At 37.6% G+C, this 15,389-nt stretch overlaps 1 protein-coding gene across 14 annotated transcripts in view; it reads left to right on the top strand.

Moving 5' to 3' along the window:
• The window catches only part of dmd (dystrophin), a 726,399-nt gene that overhangs the window by 596,148 nt on the left and 114,862 nt on the right, over positions 1 to 15,389 (top strand). For all 14 annotated transcript variants that reach the window (XM_015364174.2, XM_015364177.2, XM_015364182.2 and 11 more), the window contains one exon: positions 4,020 to 4,166. In XM_015364174.2, the coding sequence (XP_015219660.1) occupies positions 4,020 to 4,166 (147 nt within the window). The remainder of the gene's footprint in view (positions 1 to 4,019; positions 4,167 to 15,389) is intronic.

Genomic DNA, 15,389 nt, shown 5'->3' on the forward strand with positions numbered 1-15,389 from the left:
CACTTTGTGATCCATATCCAAAGGCTCTGAAATCTAATAAACTATGACACTGCATAATTAGCTGTCTTAGGCAGGAGAATCCAGGACATTTGTAGGTTTTCCCATTCATCTGCCTCATCAGCCCAGCTTAGCAGCACAACAGGTACAATCAAGCAGTGTCACTTGGAGTATCTAGATTCTTGAAAAGGCAGAAATGCTACTGTACTTCTCCAACAGAGTTTTTGTACACTCCTCTGAGCAAGAAATATGTACCAGTATGACAGACTTAACATCCCACAGCAGTGAGATGCAGTGCCAGTGCTATAAACACTTTGGCTAGCAGTGTGGTTTATTAATGAGAATAACAACTCATGGACTCATTCTTCATATCAGACCTCACTGAAAAAGATCGCACTAGGAAGGTATGACCACAGATAGTGGGACTTGGCAACAGGAAGTGCATATTACATATTTTCTTTACAGTTACAATTGCCACTAGTCCAGAATATGGGCCTGAACCTGCACAAGTCTCCTTTACAACACTGTATGCTGTACTGTAAAAGGCACTGGCATTTAAAATATAAGCAGTAGCTGCTCAATATTAAAGGACCCAGAACACTGTAAGCCACAGCTGCTAAATATTAAAGGGCACAGCAGATGTAAAACCATTGTGTTTATAGAAGAGCTTAACTTTGCCCACAGCAGAAGACATTTCATTACTTTGTGCTCCAAAATGGAAATACGTAACTAATGATAAATATACCGTGCTGTGAATTAGACAGGACAAGTTAGCCACTTGAAACAAATTAACCTTTTTTTGGTTTTCTCAGTGTACCAAAAATGGAACCTATAATACTTAGCATGACATTTTGCTAGTTCCCTACAAGCTGTGCACTATTTAAGGACCAGGAGGATTGACATTTCACTTGTATATGGCTGGAATGACAAACAAACTTGAACTTACTATTAAAGAGAAAATAATAATTTCACGCTTTTCAGCTTTTTTTTGATGATCCTTAAAATCACTCATTTGGGATCAATGTGTTAATGTCTGTTACAGATTTAACTAAAACGCTACCAGGATAAACAAAAAGGTGTGCTTAGTCTATGATAAGATCTGTTCTTGAGCTTGTCACACTGCTTTCAGATATGAGGTTTTTTTAATTTAGCGTTTCAGTCATGTACAGTATGAATGTAATCCCTAGTCCCTTGTGAGTGGAGACTCCGATTGCAAGTCACCTGGCATTCGTGAGGTATTCACATGTACACAGACACATACGCAAACATTTCACTATCCAAGGGGCAATAACTGTGGTTTCAAACGTAAACAAACCGAAGTTAGTCTGTAATTCCGGGGATTGCCTTGCTTGCTTGCTGGCCGGCTGTCTGGCTGGCTCTCACACACTCACACACACGTACGTTGCTCGTGTGTGGTGAAAGTATGGTGAAAGTTAAACATTCACTACAGGGGCCTCAATTTGTGCATCAATTTGTAAGAAGATACCATTAAGAGAGGGTTGTATTTTCCTAAAAATATTTATGTACGTAAAAAGTGTAATGGCACTTTATTTTTGTTAATAATGTGTTAGTTGCTTGGAGAAAGGTGTAAATCAGAATTCTGATTATTATTTTGTAGAATTATTTTTTTGCTTTATAGTGGAATATTCTAGGGGGAGGAGTTTAACGTAGGAAAGGGAGATGTTAGAAGAGAGATAGAAGGAAGTTGGTAATAATAATAATAAAAATAATAATAATAATAATAATAATAATAATAATAATAGCTTACACTAATATAACGCTTTTCTGGACACTCCACTCAAAGTGCTTTACAGGTAATGGGGATACCCTCCACCACCAGTGTGCAGCCCCACCTGGATGATGTAGTACAGAATAGGAGCTGCCTATACCAATCTATTTTTTTAAATCAATGTATATATTATTATACTATAGTTTTGTGTTTTTCCCTTGGTTAGTTTGTATTTTTCACTGTTTTTTTTTTTGGGTGTGGACTTTCATAATAAATACCCCTGCACTACCCTGCAATTGTGGGTGTGCCATCATTATTGCTGCATTCCATCTATGCCTCTAAACGTTTCAAGGATGTGACTGTGATACCCCTGTTTGATTAGATATGATTACTGCCTTTTATTGTTTTTTTTTCATTTGATGCCTTTGTCTAGTGGGTATGTAAATAAACAAGATAAGCAACGGTTTTAAATTAGGTCTCAAATTCTCGATGAGAATACAGGCCTTTGCATGCCCTGCTCTGCAATTTGAAACCAGTAGTGTTAGTAGCTTAGCCACAATGAAAGAAAACAGGCCAGACTTGGAACAAAAAGCTCTTCCAAACTTATGGAGAGGGAACAGATGCAACTGTCGCAGTAGGTTGCACACAACTTCAGAAACCAGATATTGTGCCACAGATGAGACTATGGATGTGCTTTATGAACATCACAGCCAAAACAGCATAGGGCTACAGTGTTTGGTATTTTCAACAGCATCTTTCCTTGGGTTCATGCTGGGTAGTTTTCACACTTATTTGCTGTCATTAAGATTTTTTGGCGCCATCAAGAGATCGCACAGTACGAAATTTACAATGGAAATCCTCTTCTGACTTGACAGTCCTGTCAAGATATCCCATGAAAAAATTCAGAGTAGTACGATAGAAATAGTAGCAAGTGGCAACACCTGGATGCCTTTAGGGCATAAGAGGAAGTGATAAGTGAATCACCTTAGCCTAATAACTGATTAGGTTAGTCACCCTCAAATGTGCAGTTAAATTCATTTAGCTCAGTAAAATAGGTTAGATCCAAAGCACTTGGTAAATGTAAATTTGCATGCACATCAAGCCAATGAATTACTGAATCTTTGCATGATTAATATGGACTCATATGGATCTAGAAAGTATTTAACAAGATGCATTTCAGATTAACCATTGCAGGCAACAGAACTGAGCTAATCTTATCTTTTTCAAACAAGTAACACATGTCTTTATAATAATAATAATTGCTTACACTTATATAGCGCTTTTATGGACACTCCACTTAAAGCGCTTTATAGGTAATGGGGACTCCCCTCCACCACCACCAATGTGCAGCCCCACCTGGATGATGCGACGGCAGCCATAGTGCGCCAGAACACTCCCCACACATCAGCTATTAGTGGGGAGGAGAGCCGAGTAATGTAGCCAGTTCATAGATGGGGATTATTAGGAGGCCATGATTGGAAGGGCCAATGGGAAATTTGGCCAGGACGCCAGGGTTACATCCCTACTCTTTTCGAGAGACACCCTGGGATTTTTAATGACCTCAGAGAGTCAGGACCTCGGTTTTACGTTTCATCTGAAGGACAGCACCTGATTACAGTATAGTGTCCCCATCACTATACTGGGGCATTAGGACTCACACAGACCGCAGGGTGAGCGCCCTGTGATCAGGGTGATATGGCTGCTGACAAATCAAACAGAAATGTAACCAAATGCTTCCACACGTCCATCTATTAGGAATACTGCTGCTTCAGCATAATCTGTCTGCCCAGATTCTTTGTTGAATTAGACAGTATTTGAGGATACTGAATCATCTAGGCCAGCTATCGATAGCAGTGCTTTGGAATCATTCCAGAGAAGAGCAACCAGATACATTCCCAGGCGTAAAGGCAAGGAAGTGACCTGATTCAATGATTCAAAATACTTAAAGTCAGTGACAAAGTCACCCCAGTCAAACACTAACCAGGGAGGGAATACAAGTGGAAACCACAGGGACATACGGTACAGTAAAACTGAGTGCAGGTGGAACATTTTGCACAAAGCGTGGTGAGGGTATAGAACACATGATCTATGCCATGTTGAAATAAAAAGCCATAGAAAGTATTTTTTAATGTGCTGTCAAAACTGATTCCCTGGCTTCTGTCAAAAAACAAAGCTGGCTGAATGAGGTCTTTGAATCAATGAGCTTCAAGCGACCAAACAAGCCAGGTGAGCTGAATGGACTCATTTATGTCGTCGCTTAAATCAGTAAGCAAGCTGTTTTGTGTTTCCTCAGGCATTTCGGGCGGAGGTGGCACCCATCAAAGAGAATGTCACACAGGTGAATGACCTGGCCTCACTCTTCGGTCCCCCAGACGTCCAGCTTTCTCAATTCAACCTCAGCAGAGTGGAAGATCTCAACACTCGCTGGGAGCTCCTACAGGTGAGTCACTGCTGCTGAAGCTTTGCTTCCTCTCTGCTTTGCCAGTGTGCGCAAGTCATCACCTGTTGACTTCCTACTTAAAAGGGTTCAGAACTGCAAAGTGTCTTGGTGGCCATACTGTAAGACTGCCATAGTGTAAATGTGGTGAGGGGAAGTGGATTTTAGAATAGCAGGCAGGGACTGCCACAAGTGTGAGGAATTAACCAAATACAGTACAGTACGTCAGATGGTTTTCTTTAATGAAAAAATGATGATAAAAACACATATTGCCAATATACAGTAGTGGCAGTTTATTCACACGCCTTTTTATCCTGTGTTGCTTTGAAGATTATCTGTAATTTTAATAGTTAAATATGTGTGTATCAAAAAAAACTTTCTGTTCTCGGATTTTTGGATTCCTTCGTTGGTTAAATTAGATGTGACTAATTAGTTTTCTGCTGCTTTTCAGAGACGAACAAGCACTTCCCACTGATTGTCTTCTTTTTACTCTATAATTGCTGATTAAAAAACATGTTTATTTAAACATTTATGTCATTTATTTTTCCATGCAATTTCCATATAAAGAATATTTTTATAATAAATAACTGTTCTCATTTTTGTTGGGAATCAGGGAGTCGTGTAAATGAATGGTAGAGATTTAAAGAAAACTTCCTGCTTTAACATAAGCAATTAAAATTCTCACGTCCATTGCATTTTCCCTTCAAAGTTTGGTTTTATCCTTTTTTATTGTTTTACAGTGATGTAAAAGGAACAAGTAAACATTAATTTCATGCTAAAAAAGTAGAAAGAAAAACAACATCCGTTTCAGCTGGTGAGCCTTCTTCAGTTGTGGAGTGATGCATTTCTACAAGGGTATTGTCTGATAACAAATTTGTGCTTTAATCCTACCCAGTAGTTTCAGTGAAGTGATATGAGACACCAAACTGTGTTATGAAAGAGAGCCTGTTGGTGCCATGATTGGTGCTATGCAAATAGAATTAGAAGCCAGTCTTTTGAAGGTGTTCAAATACTTTATTCATCCCCAAAAGTGCAATTTAAGCAGCATGTGGAGAAACATACTGTACAACACATTCCAAATAAAACTGCTAATGAACATGGGTGTCAACTTGTCTAAGAAAAAATTAAGATAAACAAAAACAGCAAAAGCTCCGTAAAATGATTATGAATGTAACAAAGTGGTTTTCCACAGAGGGGGTGCCACATCCCTTCACACATCAGACTGTCTTAGTCTGTTTCCCGGGACGTCAGAGGTTAGAATGGATATTTTTCCTTCTGTATGGGGCACCAGTCAAAGCAGAATGCTTTCTACACCTACTTTCAGATTTTTTCTTCTCTCTTCCTTTTCCTAAACTAATGACCTTTTACCAATTTGATTTTGGCACCGGGACTGACCCTGAAAGGATCGGAGCATTTAAGGACAATAAGTTACAGTAATCTCTTATGCACAGAGCATGCCTAAATGTTTCTGAGATTTGTTTGTATTTTAAAAACATAAAATATATATAAGTATTTGATCATAACAACATCACAAGTCCATTGTACTGTAGGGTTTTTCTTTACTGAAATAATTCAGACTGTTATGTGTATTAATAGTTAGTATCCTAACACTCAACCGCACTTATGCTGAGTTATGTGAACTTCTCTTTCTAAGGAGCTGGTTTACTCCAGTAATGACCTGCTTCCGTACAGTTCAGAGTGGGAATCTAACATTTTCTTTGGCAATTTTCCCTGTGTTTTGGATTCCAGTGATGACAAATTCTGAATTGTAGGATAAGAAAAGGCAGAGATGGATATCAGGAACATTAAGTGTCAGCAAAAAGAGGAGAAGCTGAAAAATCAACCTAATAACCTAAGATCATATCTTGTGAAAGAGCTAAAGAAATCATGAGCAAATATTTTTCGAGCCATAAAGCAATACGCCATTCTCCCAAGATGAAAAAAATTGTTTTGATGATCTCAAAGGTTTCATCCTTCTGTAAGCAGCCGCACTTGAATTAAAATATTTTATATTCTATATCTTTATACTGTATATATTTGTGTCTGGGTTACTATACTTTTTACACATTTTTTGCACATCAGTAACATGACATTCTTCTAGTCTCAGAGTACTGTCATGTTATCGCAATGCCAAAATATATGTCATTCTTCACTACACCTTATTTCTGTTTTCACAGACTTGGAGTTACATATTATCCACATAGTATAAAAGATTCATAATGGTATAAACACAGGATATCATTTCACTAGTGCAGATGACAGTATTCACATTCTGGAGCATGATGTCGTAGTAAACACTTCATCTTAAGTGAAAAAGGTTAAAAAGAAGCACAAATGCAGGGCCATTGTTAAATTGTCAAAATTGTAAATTCAAAGAAGCAAACTTTTTATTTTCAAACATTTGCATGGAAAAACCTTCATGGAATAGATACAGTAGGTTTTTTTAAAGTAAAAAATATATAAATAATAGATATATGGCTGACACCAATAATTACTGCCAACTATCTGGACTGTGGTGTCTCACCTGTACCTGTACTGGGAAGAAGACAGTGTCATAGGAAGAGGGGTAGGCGTTCTGAGCTCGCTGAAAAGACATTTCATTGTTAGCAACTACTGCTCCATGCTGTATTGTTGTGAATTGGATAAATAAACTTTGATTTGATTTGATTTTTGATTTTTTGGTCAGCTGCTTTAGAAACACTGCAGGTTTCATTTTAGGTTACAAATGATTTACGGTGTTACAATGAAGATATTAACATGAACTTTGTCAATAGATGGTGAAAATGAATCTGTTCCTCGGTGCTCTGTTGAATTCATTTTGCTGCTTATGGAGGAAGCCCACTGCTTTATTGGATATACTGTAGTGTATGTGGCACACTGTAGTGTACAGTATGTAGTGTACATACTGTAGTTTTATATTTTTGAAAATTCAATGAAAGAAGAGATTGTTTTGAAGCTCAGCTACCTTGTGAAAATAAGTTTCTCTCATTGAATTACAGGTCATCCTATATACAGTACATTAAAAACAATCTTGGCCCCAAAGTATGGAAATCGAACAATTTGTTGCTTGATTTTTAATAACCAGGTAAAATATAACAATATGAGCCTTTTCATTGAATTATGTTTATGATGTTTATTTTTTAAAACTGACTCATTTACTCAAATAACTACTTTAAGGAATGACCTTGGTTGAAGCAGACTTCAAATAAGATTAGAGCAGATACAGTATGTTACAAGATATCATAAGCCTTGGGTACTATTTAAAAATGGCTCAGACACTGTAGATAATTATACAGACGTTTAAAGTCCATCAACGATCTTGTTACCTAATGCTCACTTTCTGAGGATCAAGCAGCACAAGGGTGTTACCTTATATTTATACCATTTGAGACTTTCACTTGTGTAATTCTACCTAGGTAATTACACATTGAAGCTGCTGCTTTAATCAATTTAAATGTAAAAATATCAAAGGGTGACATAAAAATTAACATAATCAGGATCTCAAGAACTGCAATCAACATCATAACATTATTCTCACACATTACCATTATTTTGCAATGGGCTAAGATGCCAATACCTTAGTGCATAATTTGTCATGTGATTTACTCCACTGAAAATTACTTCTTAGGGCAAAAGGACATTTCAATGTGTCATTTAAATTGTGCCCATGTTGGTATGCATGCTTTACTTTATAGAAAACGCTCGTGTACAATATTGACTTTGATGGCAATCCTCCATGTGCCAGTACAAACTGATCTAACTGTTTCATGTGCAGAAAAATACGGGACTGGAAATATCTTATGCAAAGATGGGTTTCTTTAATCGCTCTGGAGATCTTAGGGTTTTGCATTTTGTGTTTTTATGAATTGTTGGTCTATTTATTATTGTCACTGCATCTGCTAAGTTTCTGTACTGTAGGTAGTTTGCTTGTTTCTTGGCAGCTAGTACCCAAGATCCAGGTATAGGGGTATAGAAATGAATGGGTCATGCAGGTACTATCAGTTTTCATCTCTGGAGTTAAACTCCTGCAGAAACTGGCATCTGACAGAAAAGAGTGAACTAGTTCTGAACTAGTTGGAACACAGGATACATTTTACTAACTTTATTCTTTATTATTCATTTGTTCTCAAGACATGTAGAAAACTATTGTGAAATGTTATTATGCATTGCTAACATATGAATCAGCTGGTTACAGTTGCAGTTCATCAACATGCATTAATTGCCGGGGGCTATGATCCTCAAAGTAAATGCCACAGACACGTGCAGAGGCCAGCACAATTTCATTGGAATGCCGGGCTGACTGCAGGTGTTGTAGTTGTGTTAAGCCTGAGACTTTTAAAATCCAATGATATATAGTACCTTTCTGAAATAATCATAATTTCCCTCATTTTATAGCACAATAATTGAATCATTTGTAGAACCTAACAGATCAGTGGGCCTTTGGTACTGGAGATCGAAGACTCCTTAAGGAAGACAAGTAAATGGTGCTCTTTACTCCAGAGCACAACTTTCCTAAGCAAAGCCCCAGAGTGGTGACCAGAGACACACTCTGTGGGAGATAAGCAACAAAGGAACAAGTAATAGGTTTATTCCATGCTGAAAAGAGAAGAAAGGAAAAACAACGTTTCGGCCTTGGAGGCTTCTTCTAGTATGAGAAGGCTCCACAGACGAAAAGTTGTTTCTTTTCTTCTCTTTTCAGCATGGAATAAACCTAATACCTGTTTCTTTGTGGCCTACGCATGCTGATGCAGCTCCCCACCTGAACTCTGTTTCAGGTGGGGGAAATTTGGCCAGAACACTGGGATGACATACCTACTCTTTTTAAGAAACGTCCTGGGATTTTTCATGATCACAGAGAGTCAGGACCTTGGTTTTTGGATGCTGCCTTTTTATAGTATAGTGTCCCCATCACTATACTGGGGCATTAAGACCCACATGGACCGCAGGGTGAGCGCCCCCTACTGGCCCCACTAACACCTCTTCCAGCAGCAACTTTAGTTTTTCCCAGGAGGTCTCTCCTGCAGGTATTGACCAGGCTCACCCCTGCTGAGCTCCAGTGGGGCTGCCAGTGGTGAGTTGCAGGGTGACATGGCTGCAGGATGGCCAAGTGAATGACCTTACGGCACTCAAATGCTCATTTTGTTCTTTTTCAGTCGCAGTAGGATGTAACTAGTAGTGCTCATACAAGGGAACAGCTTTCCAACCCCTCTCTCAGGGTCCCTACATGGGCACTCAAAGCCAATCCGCATGCCTCTGGGAGGTAGGAAAAAAACAGAGCACTCGGAGAAGAAGAAATTCCAGCATGAAGACAGGGTGAATGAGCAAGCACCATATGAAGAGGTGCTCAAGGCCAGAATTAAACCCAAGACTCTGGCACAGGAGCCACAGCAGCACTAAGCACTGTGCCTGCAATGTGCCTCTTGTGCTGCCCTTCCAAGTGAAGCTGTTGAGGTTATAATGTTCCAGTTTAAAAGCTATTGCCTTTTAACATATTGGCCACTGTAGATCAACCCACTCAGAATATTTTCCCTAGCCATATAGTAGAGGTAGAGAGGTGTGGGGCAGCCTTTGAATGTTTTTATCTGCTCTCTGTTTTCTGTTCATGAATATGACACACCTTCTGAACAGTTCTGCTCCAATTCCCTTTCCCGAAATGTCCAGTGCTCTAGTGCCGAGGTACAGACCATAGAGCTAGTGACTGTCACCTCTGACGTAGTGAACGATGTGGTCTGTTTTTAGCTATTCATGAAAGCTAAAAAGAAGCCACTTTTGTTACTGTATCTCCATACGTGTAATCAGTGGATGAGTCTAATTTCCTTTATACTTTCATTAAAAAAGAAAAAGAAAAGGATCTTATTAGATAACAGTTAGAATGTGTACTCAACCTTATTCTGCAAGGCATTTTAAATTGTTTAAATATTCATTTAAAAATCAAAGTGAAAGTAATTGAATCCGACACTTGTCCTTATTTATTATTCTTTCAATAAAATATGAACAAAAGTGTATTTAGGAATCACTTCTTGACACCGAGTATTGCGGTTCATTGGAACAAACTATCCAAGCACACTTTAGAAGCTGACTCCCCTGGGCATCTTTAAAAACAAGTTTAAGTAGGGGTTTGGGGGGGATCAAAAGTACCAGCAATAAATAAATCAAAAACGTTTATAACTTAACATTCTAAGATATAATTCCATTTAATTTCCAATCTTAATAGACAGTCATTTACAGAGGAAGAAACTCCATGAGCGAGAGATGTGTATATTTTCTCCTTCAGTATAAGTTGTGGATGTGTAAACATTTACACATACTGTATGTGCAATTGATACACATTAAAGAAAAACTGATTACTATCTTGGCTTAAAATGATTAATCGTGAAACCTAATTAATGAATTTAATTAGTTTTGCACCACTTCTAAACAACTGTCACTTTATAATCCTTTATCCATAATCAATCTGAGAGGAATCTGTGTCTTTAATTTCTTCTCTTCCGCTGATAAAGTTGTAATTAAAGTCCAAGCACCTCAGAGATGAAATGCTGCTAAAGTTGCCTGATACTTGCAGTCCTTGCCACTTGAACAGAATGCATTGTGTGGTTCGGTGTTTAATTTTAATCTTCTCTCTTTGTAATACAGCTGCGTCCTATGTTTGAAGTTGTATCTCTTTTTTACAAGATCTTTTTTAAAAGGCTGAGAAAAAAACACTTTTTAAAATTAATATAATTCTGGCAAGTAAAGGCCATCATTTCTAATTAGCTACAAAAATTAATCAAAGCCTTAGTATGCAACTGGATTTCAAACCACAGAAGAGTCCTGAGATGCAGGGAACCCTGTGGACCAGACTAAGCCAGATGAGTTTATAAAAACTAAAGGAATGGCTCCAGTGTCACATACAGCAGTTCTTCATCACTGTGTGTGTAGCTCCTCATAGTCAAAGGTAATAAGAGAAACACTTTTTCCCCTACAAAAATATTAGTTTTAAAAGATGGCATTCTTATAAATGCCCCGAACACAGTGACCAGCAGAGGGCGATATTATCACATATCAGAGGGTGGACTTTATTACTGACATCACCACCTTATTGTAGTGGTTCCCCTTTATACCTTGAAGCCAAATACCACATTATGGTGACATTTTCATGCTTTAGTTTTTTTATTGTTTTCTCTGTCTTCATTTTTTTAAGATGCAGAACCTTTTCAGAAAGCATCAGTGGACCTTGAACGAAAAACAGTTTTAGAACTACTGTGTTAAAATGCCCCACTGGTTTAAAAAAATCCAAGGAAAAATGTTACATACAGTATTTTACGTTTTTGTTTTAACTTATTTTAAAAAGTGGAAGTACAAAATACTCCTTGGAACTGTTTTGAAACTTATATCCAAATGTTTGAAGTCTACGAACGCAGAAAATGCAGAAAATAGAATCATGCCATCCATACCTGCAAAAGGTCATGAATATAACTGAGGTGTAAAAATTTAAGCAATTTCATAATCTCCAAGCCTGGTCCTGGAGAGCCCCAGTCTAATTAGTCTTATAAGTCACTTCTCTTTAAAGATTGACAACACCTATTGACAAATCAAGCAAGTAATTTGTTTAATTGAGAGAACTCGGATCCCTAAAGAGTACTTAGATTTAGTCCTGAATGATCTCTAAAATTATTTAATAAATCACCTGTTTAATTGATCACAATAAAATTGTTCCCATATCTTTAGAAACTGGTGATTGAAGCTCTCCAGGTTCAGGGTTGGAGATCTCTGTCATAGTCTATCTTATGTTTTAACCAAACCATCAGCTTGGCCATTTTTCCAGATTCAGTCAGCCAAAAATGGATTTTAATCATTCAAGTTGCTGTCAAATGAATAGGTTTACTTTGTATTCAATGTTTTTTGCATGTGGTTAGTGGGTGAAAAATGTAAAAGTGTAATTGTTGGATAAGTATCTGACCTTTTCAGAGAGTTGAAAGTACGTAGCAACTAACTTAACCACTGAATGAAACAGTGAATGAAGAGTTTATGTATTATATTTACATAGAATTCACTGGCATTTCATTTTACCTGACACCCCTTTCACTGTTAAAAGGACTTGCAGTTGTCTTAAGCATACAGTGTTTATGTCATATTACTTCAATTACAGTTTGATCATCCAGTGTTTAAGGGTATTTTATTTGCAGTTGTATCACTGATGTTAGTGCGTACTGTAGCTACAACACATTTACAATAATTTTCTGAGTTCAAAGAAAGAAAAGTAGTTCCTTCCAGAATTTTGAAACACAACAATCTGTAATGGCTTATACTTATTTGTTTGAAGCATGAAGACATTCATAATGATTATTCATAATGATCATGATGTCATAGTATTGTGTTTTGACCTATTAAATATTATATAACATGCAGCCCTTTCTATTATGGTGGAGGTTGTGTAAGTGTAAGCAATTATTCTTATTCTTATTCTTATTCTTAATATTATTATTATTATTATTATTATTATTATTATTATTATTACAAATAAGGATATTAATGTGAGAAAGAAAGTAATGAAGAGCATCTGTGATTTACAGTTGAGAAAGAATCACAGGAGCATTAAATTGGTTTCAGTCTTGAGCCTCCTGTCAAATTCCAAACATCTCACATTAGTTAGCAGAACAGGTCTCTGTGCCATACAAACTTAATTCTTGGTAGATTAAGCAATTTAAAGAAAATCCTTATTTCAAATCAGTGTGTCCATCCACATATATACATTAATGTATTTCTATGAATACAAGTCCACACAAGTATTTATTTCATATAATATATATTAATGTTCAGGCTCCAGTTTCTAGCAATTATTCTGGTATAATTGTGTTTTAATATATTTTGAGCCAATGCAGTCTCGTAATTTAATGCAGGAAAAAGCTATTAGGCAAATCTTAGCTTTTTTCACTCAGCAACTGTAATTAACTTTTTGCTGCTGCTGAGACACAGAAGGAAGATGGCCATTTGACATTTTATCAAGTTTGTGGCTGATCCCCCAACCTGAATTAATCATTATCATTCACACCATTCCTAATTATGCTATCACATTATTTCATTACTTTAGAAATTAATTTGTCAATTCAAGATATGCGTCCTAGGATGGGATTTATGTCTGGTTCAATGAAGAGGCACTGTTGTGTACCAACAGAGCAGAATAAAAATATTTTTTTAAACTCACCCCTATGAGCTTTTTTAGCACAAATAATTATTCTAGTTTCAGTATAAAGCCGAACTAATTAACAGCTATTTCATTCCCTCAATCGACTAGCAGTTACTCTTTTTTTAGTTTGCTTTATGAGTCAGGTATACAGAAAAAGAGCACAGAGATCTTGTGCTGGCTGGCTGGTTGGGTCTATTTACAGTGTATATTGACTTCCAGTCACTTTCACCCCAAAGCACATGTACACATACTGTAAGAGGGGACTCAGTCCACGCACCAGAGTGGTGACACTGTGGCCAAGGATCTGTGCCTGTTGCTGGTTCAAATCCTGTGTCCGGCAGAGGAATCCTACTCTGTTGGCCCCCTGAGCAAGGCCCTTAACCCCGTCTGCTCCAGGGGTGCTGTGTAAATCACTGACCCTGCGCTCTGACCCCCAGCCTCTTTCCCTGTCTGTGTGCCTGTGTGTCTCATGGAAAGCAAGCTAGGGAATGCGAAAAGACAAATTCCTAGTGCAAGAAATTGTATATGGCCATCAAAGTGATCTTATCTTACCTTTGAATTGCGCCTCCTACAGTACCTAGGTAAATTGAGGAAACCTGTATGTTCCAGCAAACCAAGTAGATCACAGCATATCAGGGAGATCAGGCTTGAGAGATGAGTCACATTGCCCAAGCCAAGAGTGGAGTTCATCCATCCAGGACACCATGGTTAATAACCTAGCCTTCCTAACTTTGGTGTGGGATATTTTCTGTAGGAATCCCACTTAATCTCATGTAATATTAATAATTAAAGACCAATTACTCTGAGAATAATGAGTTTGAAGTCCAGGGTGTAAAGTGGGCAATTGGGCAATCTCCTATCTGATCCAGTAGGATCTGCTATCGCCTCAAACGTACAGTACAGTATAAAATGTACTTGCTGGAAGCTGAAGAATTTGTAAGCCATATGGCTAGTTAGGGACACAGTGACCAATTATTTTAGTTTGTTTTGGGTAAGACAAGAACAGATATTCGTAAATACATTTATTTAAATACATATTTTAATTCTGAAAAAGTGCTGGTGGGCACATGGGGCACACACAAGAAAGTCTGAAGAAAAGTGGATAATTTTGCACAGGACATTGGCCGCAGTATTGTAAGGATGTTATTCAGGTAATAAGACAACAAAAGCCTTTTTACGGACTTAACTGTTGTTATATTTCAAAAGAGCACCTGTGATCAGTGGAGAATGTAGAAGAGGCAGAAAGGTCCATTCATTAGCTGTATTGTTTGATGGACCTGAAGGGAAACAGTCTCATAGCTGAGCCTTTCTTATGTATCGGCAGTCATAAAGAGTGCTTTAATATGGACCATTAGCATTGATTGTTTAAGAAGCAGTCAGTAAATCTGGGTGAGCCCCAATTCAATTGATTGTTTGTGCTCAGCCTGTGTGAAGAGTGCTAGCATCTCTTATAACCACTCAGTGAGTGTGTCCTAAATAAATTACGCCACTGCAGATGTGAGCCTGGAAGGCCAGCTCGAAGGCATTCTTGTAATGGTTGATTACTTTATATTACTGTAAATGAAAATGATTAATTGTTTGCAGTTTACTTCAAAGCTATTGAGTTGTTGTAAAGCAATCCACACAGCTCTGATTTCACAAAGAAAGGAGCCTTTAAACTCATTTAAATTCCCTTAGCTTTTCCCCTCTTCTGTACACGTTTATAAATGAGCGTAGTCCTAATTACAGACATCATTCCTTTCCAGAAATATCTTCTTGTTTGAAGATGTCTGCGTTTAATAATGTCACTTGCGATACAGAAATATCCATGCCCTTTAGGAACTTAAATCAAAACAATACGGATAATAACATAAAACAAATTACAAGCCTAATCTTACCTAATATAGTTTGGTAGTTAGTAGTTAATTGAGCCAAGGAACTCATCTAGCTGCTTCTTGAATGACACCAGGATTTCAGCTTCAATACCATGGTGGAGTAGCTTGTTCCATATTCCCACAGACCCTTGGGTAAAAAAATGCCTCCTGTTCCCAGTTTTAAATGTAGTTCCACAAGTTTCCACT

This window comes from Lepisosteus oculatus, chromosome 15 (assembly GCF_040954835.1).
Source record: "Lepisosteus oculatus isolate fLepOcu1 chromosome 15, fLepOcu1.hap2, whole genome shotgun sequence".
In the NCBI taxonomy this organism is placed as follows: Eukaryota; Metazoa; Chordata; class Actinopteri; order Semionotiformes; family Lepisosteidae; genus Lepisosteus; species Lepisosteus oculatus.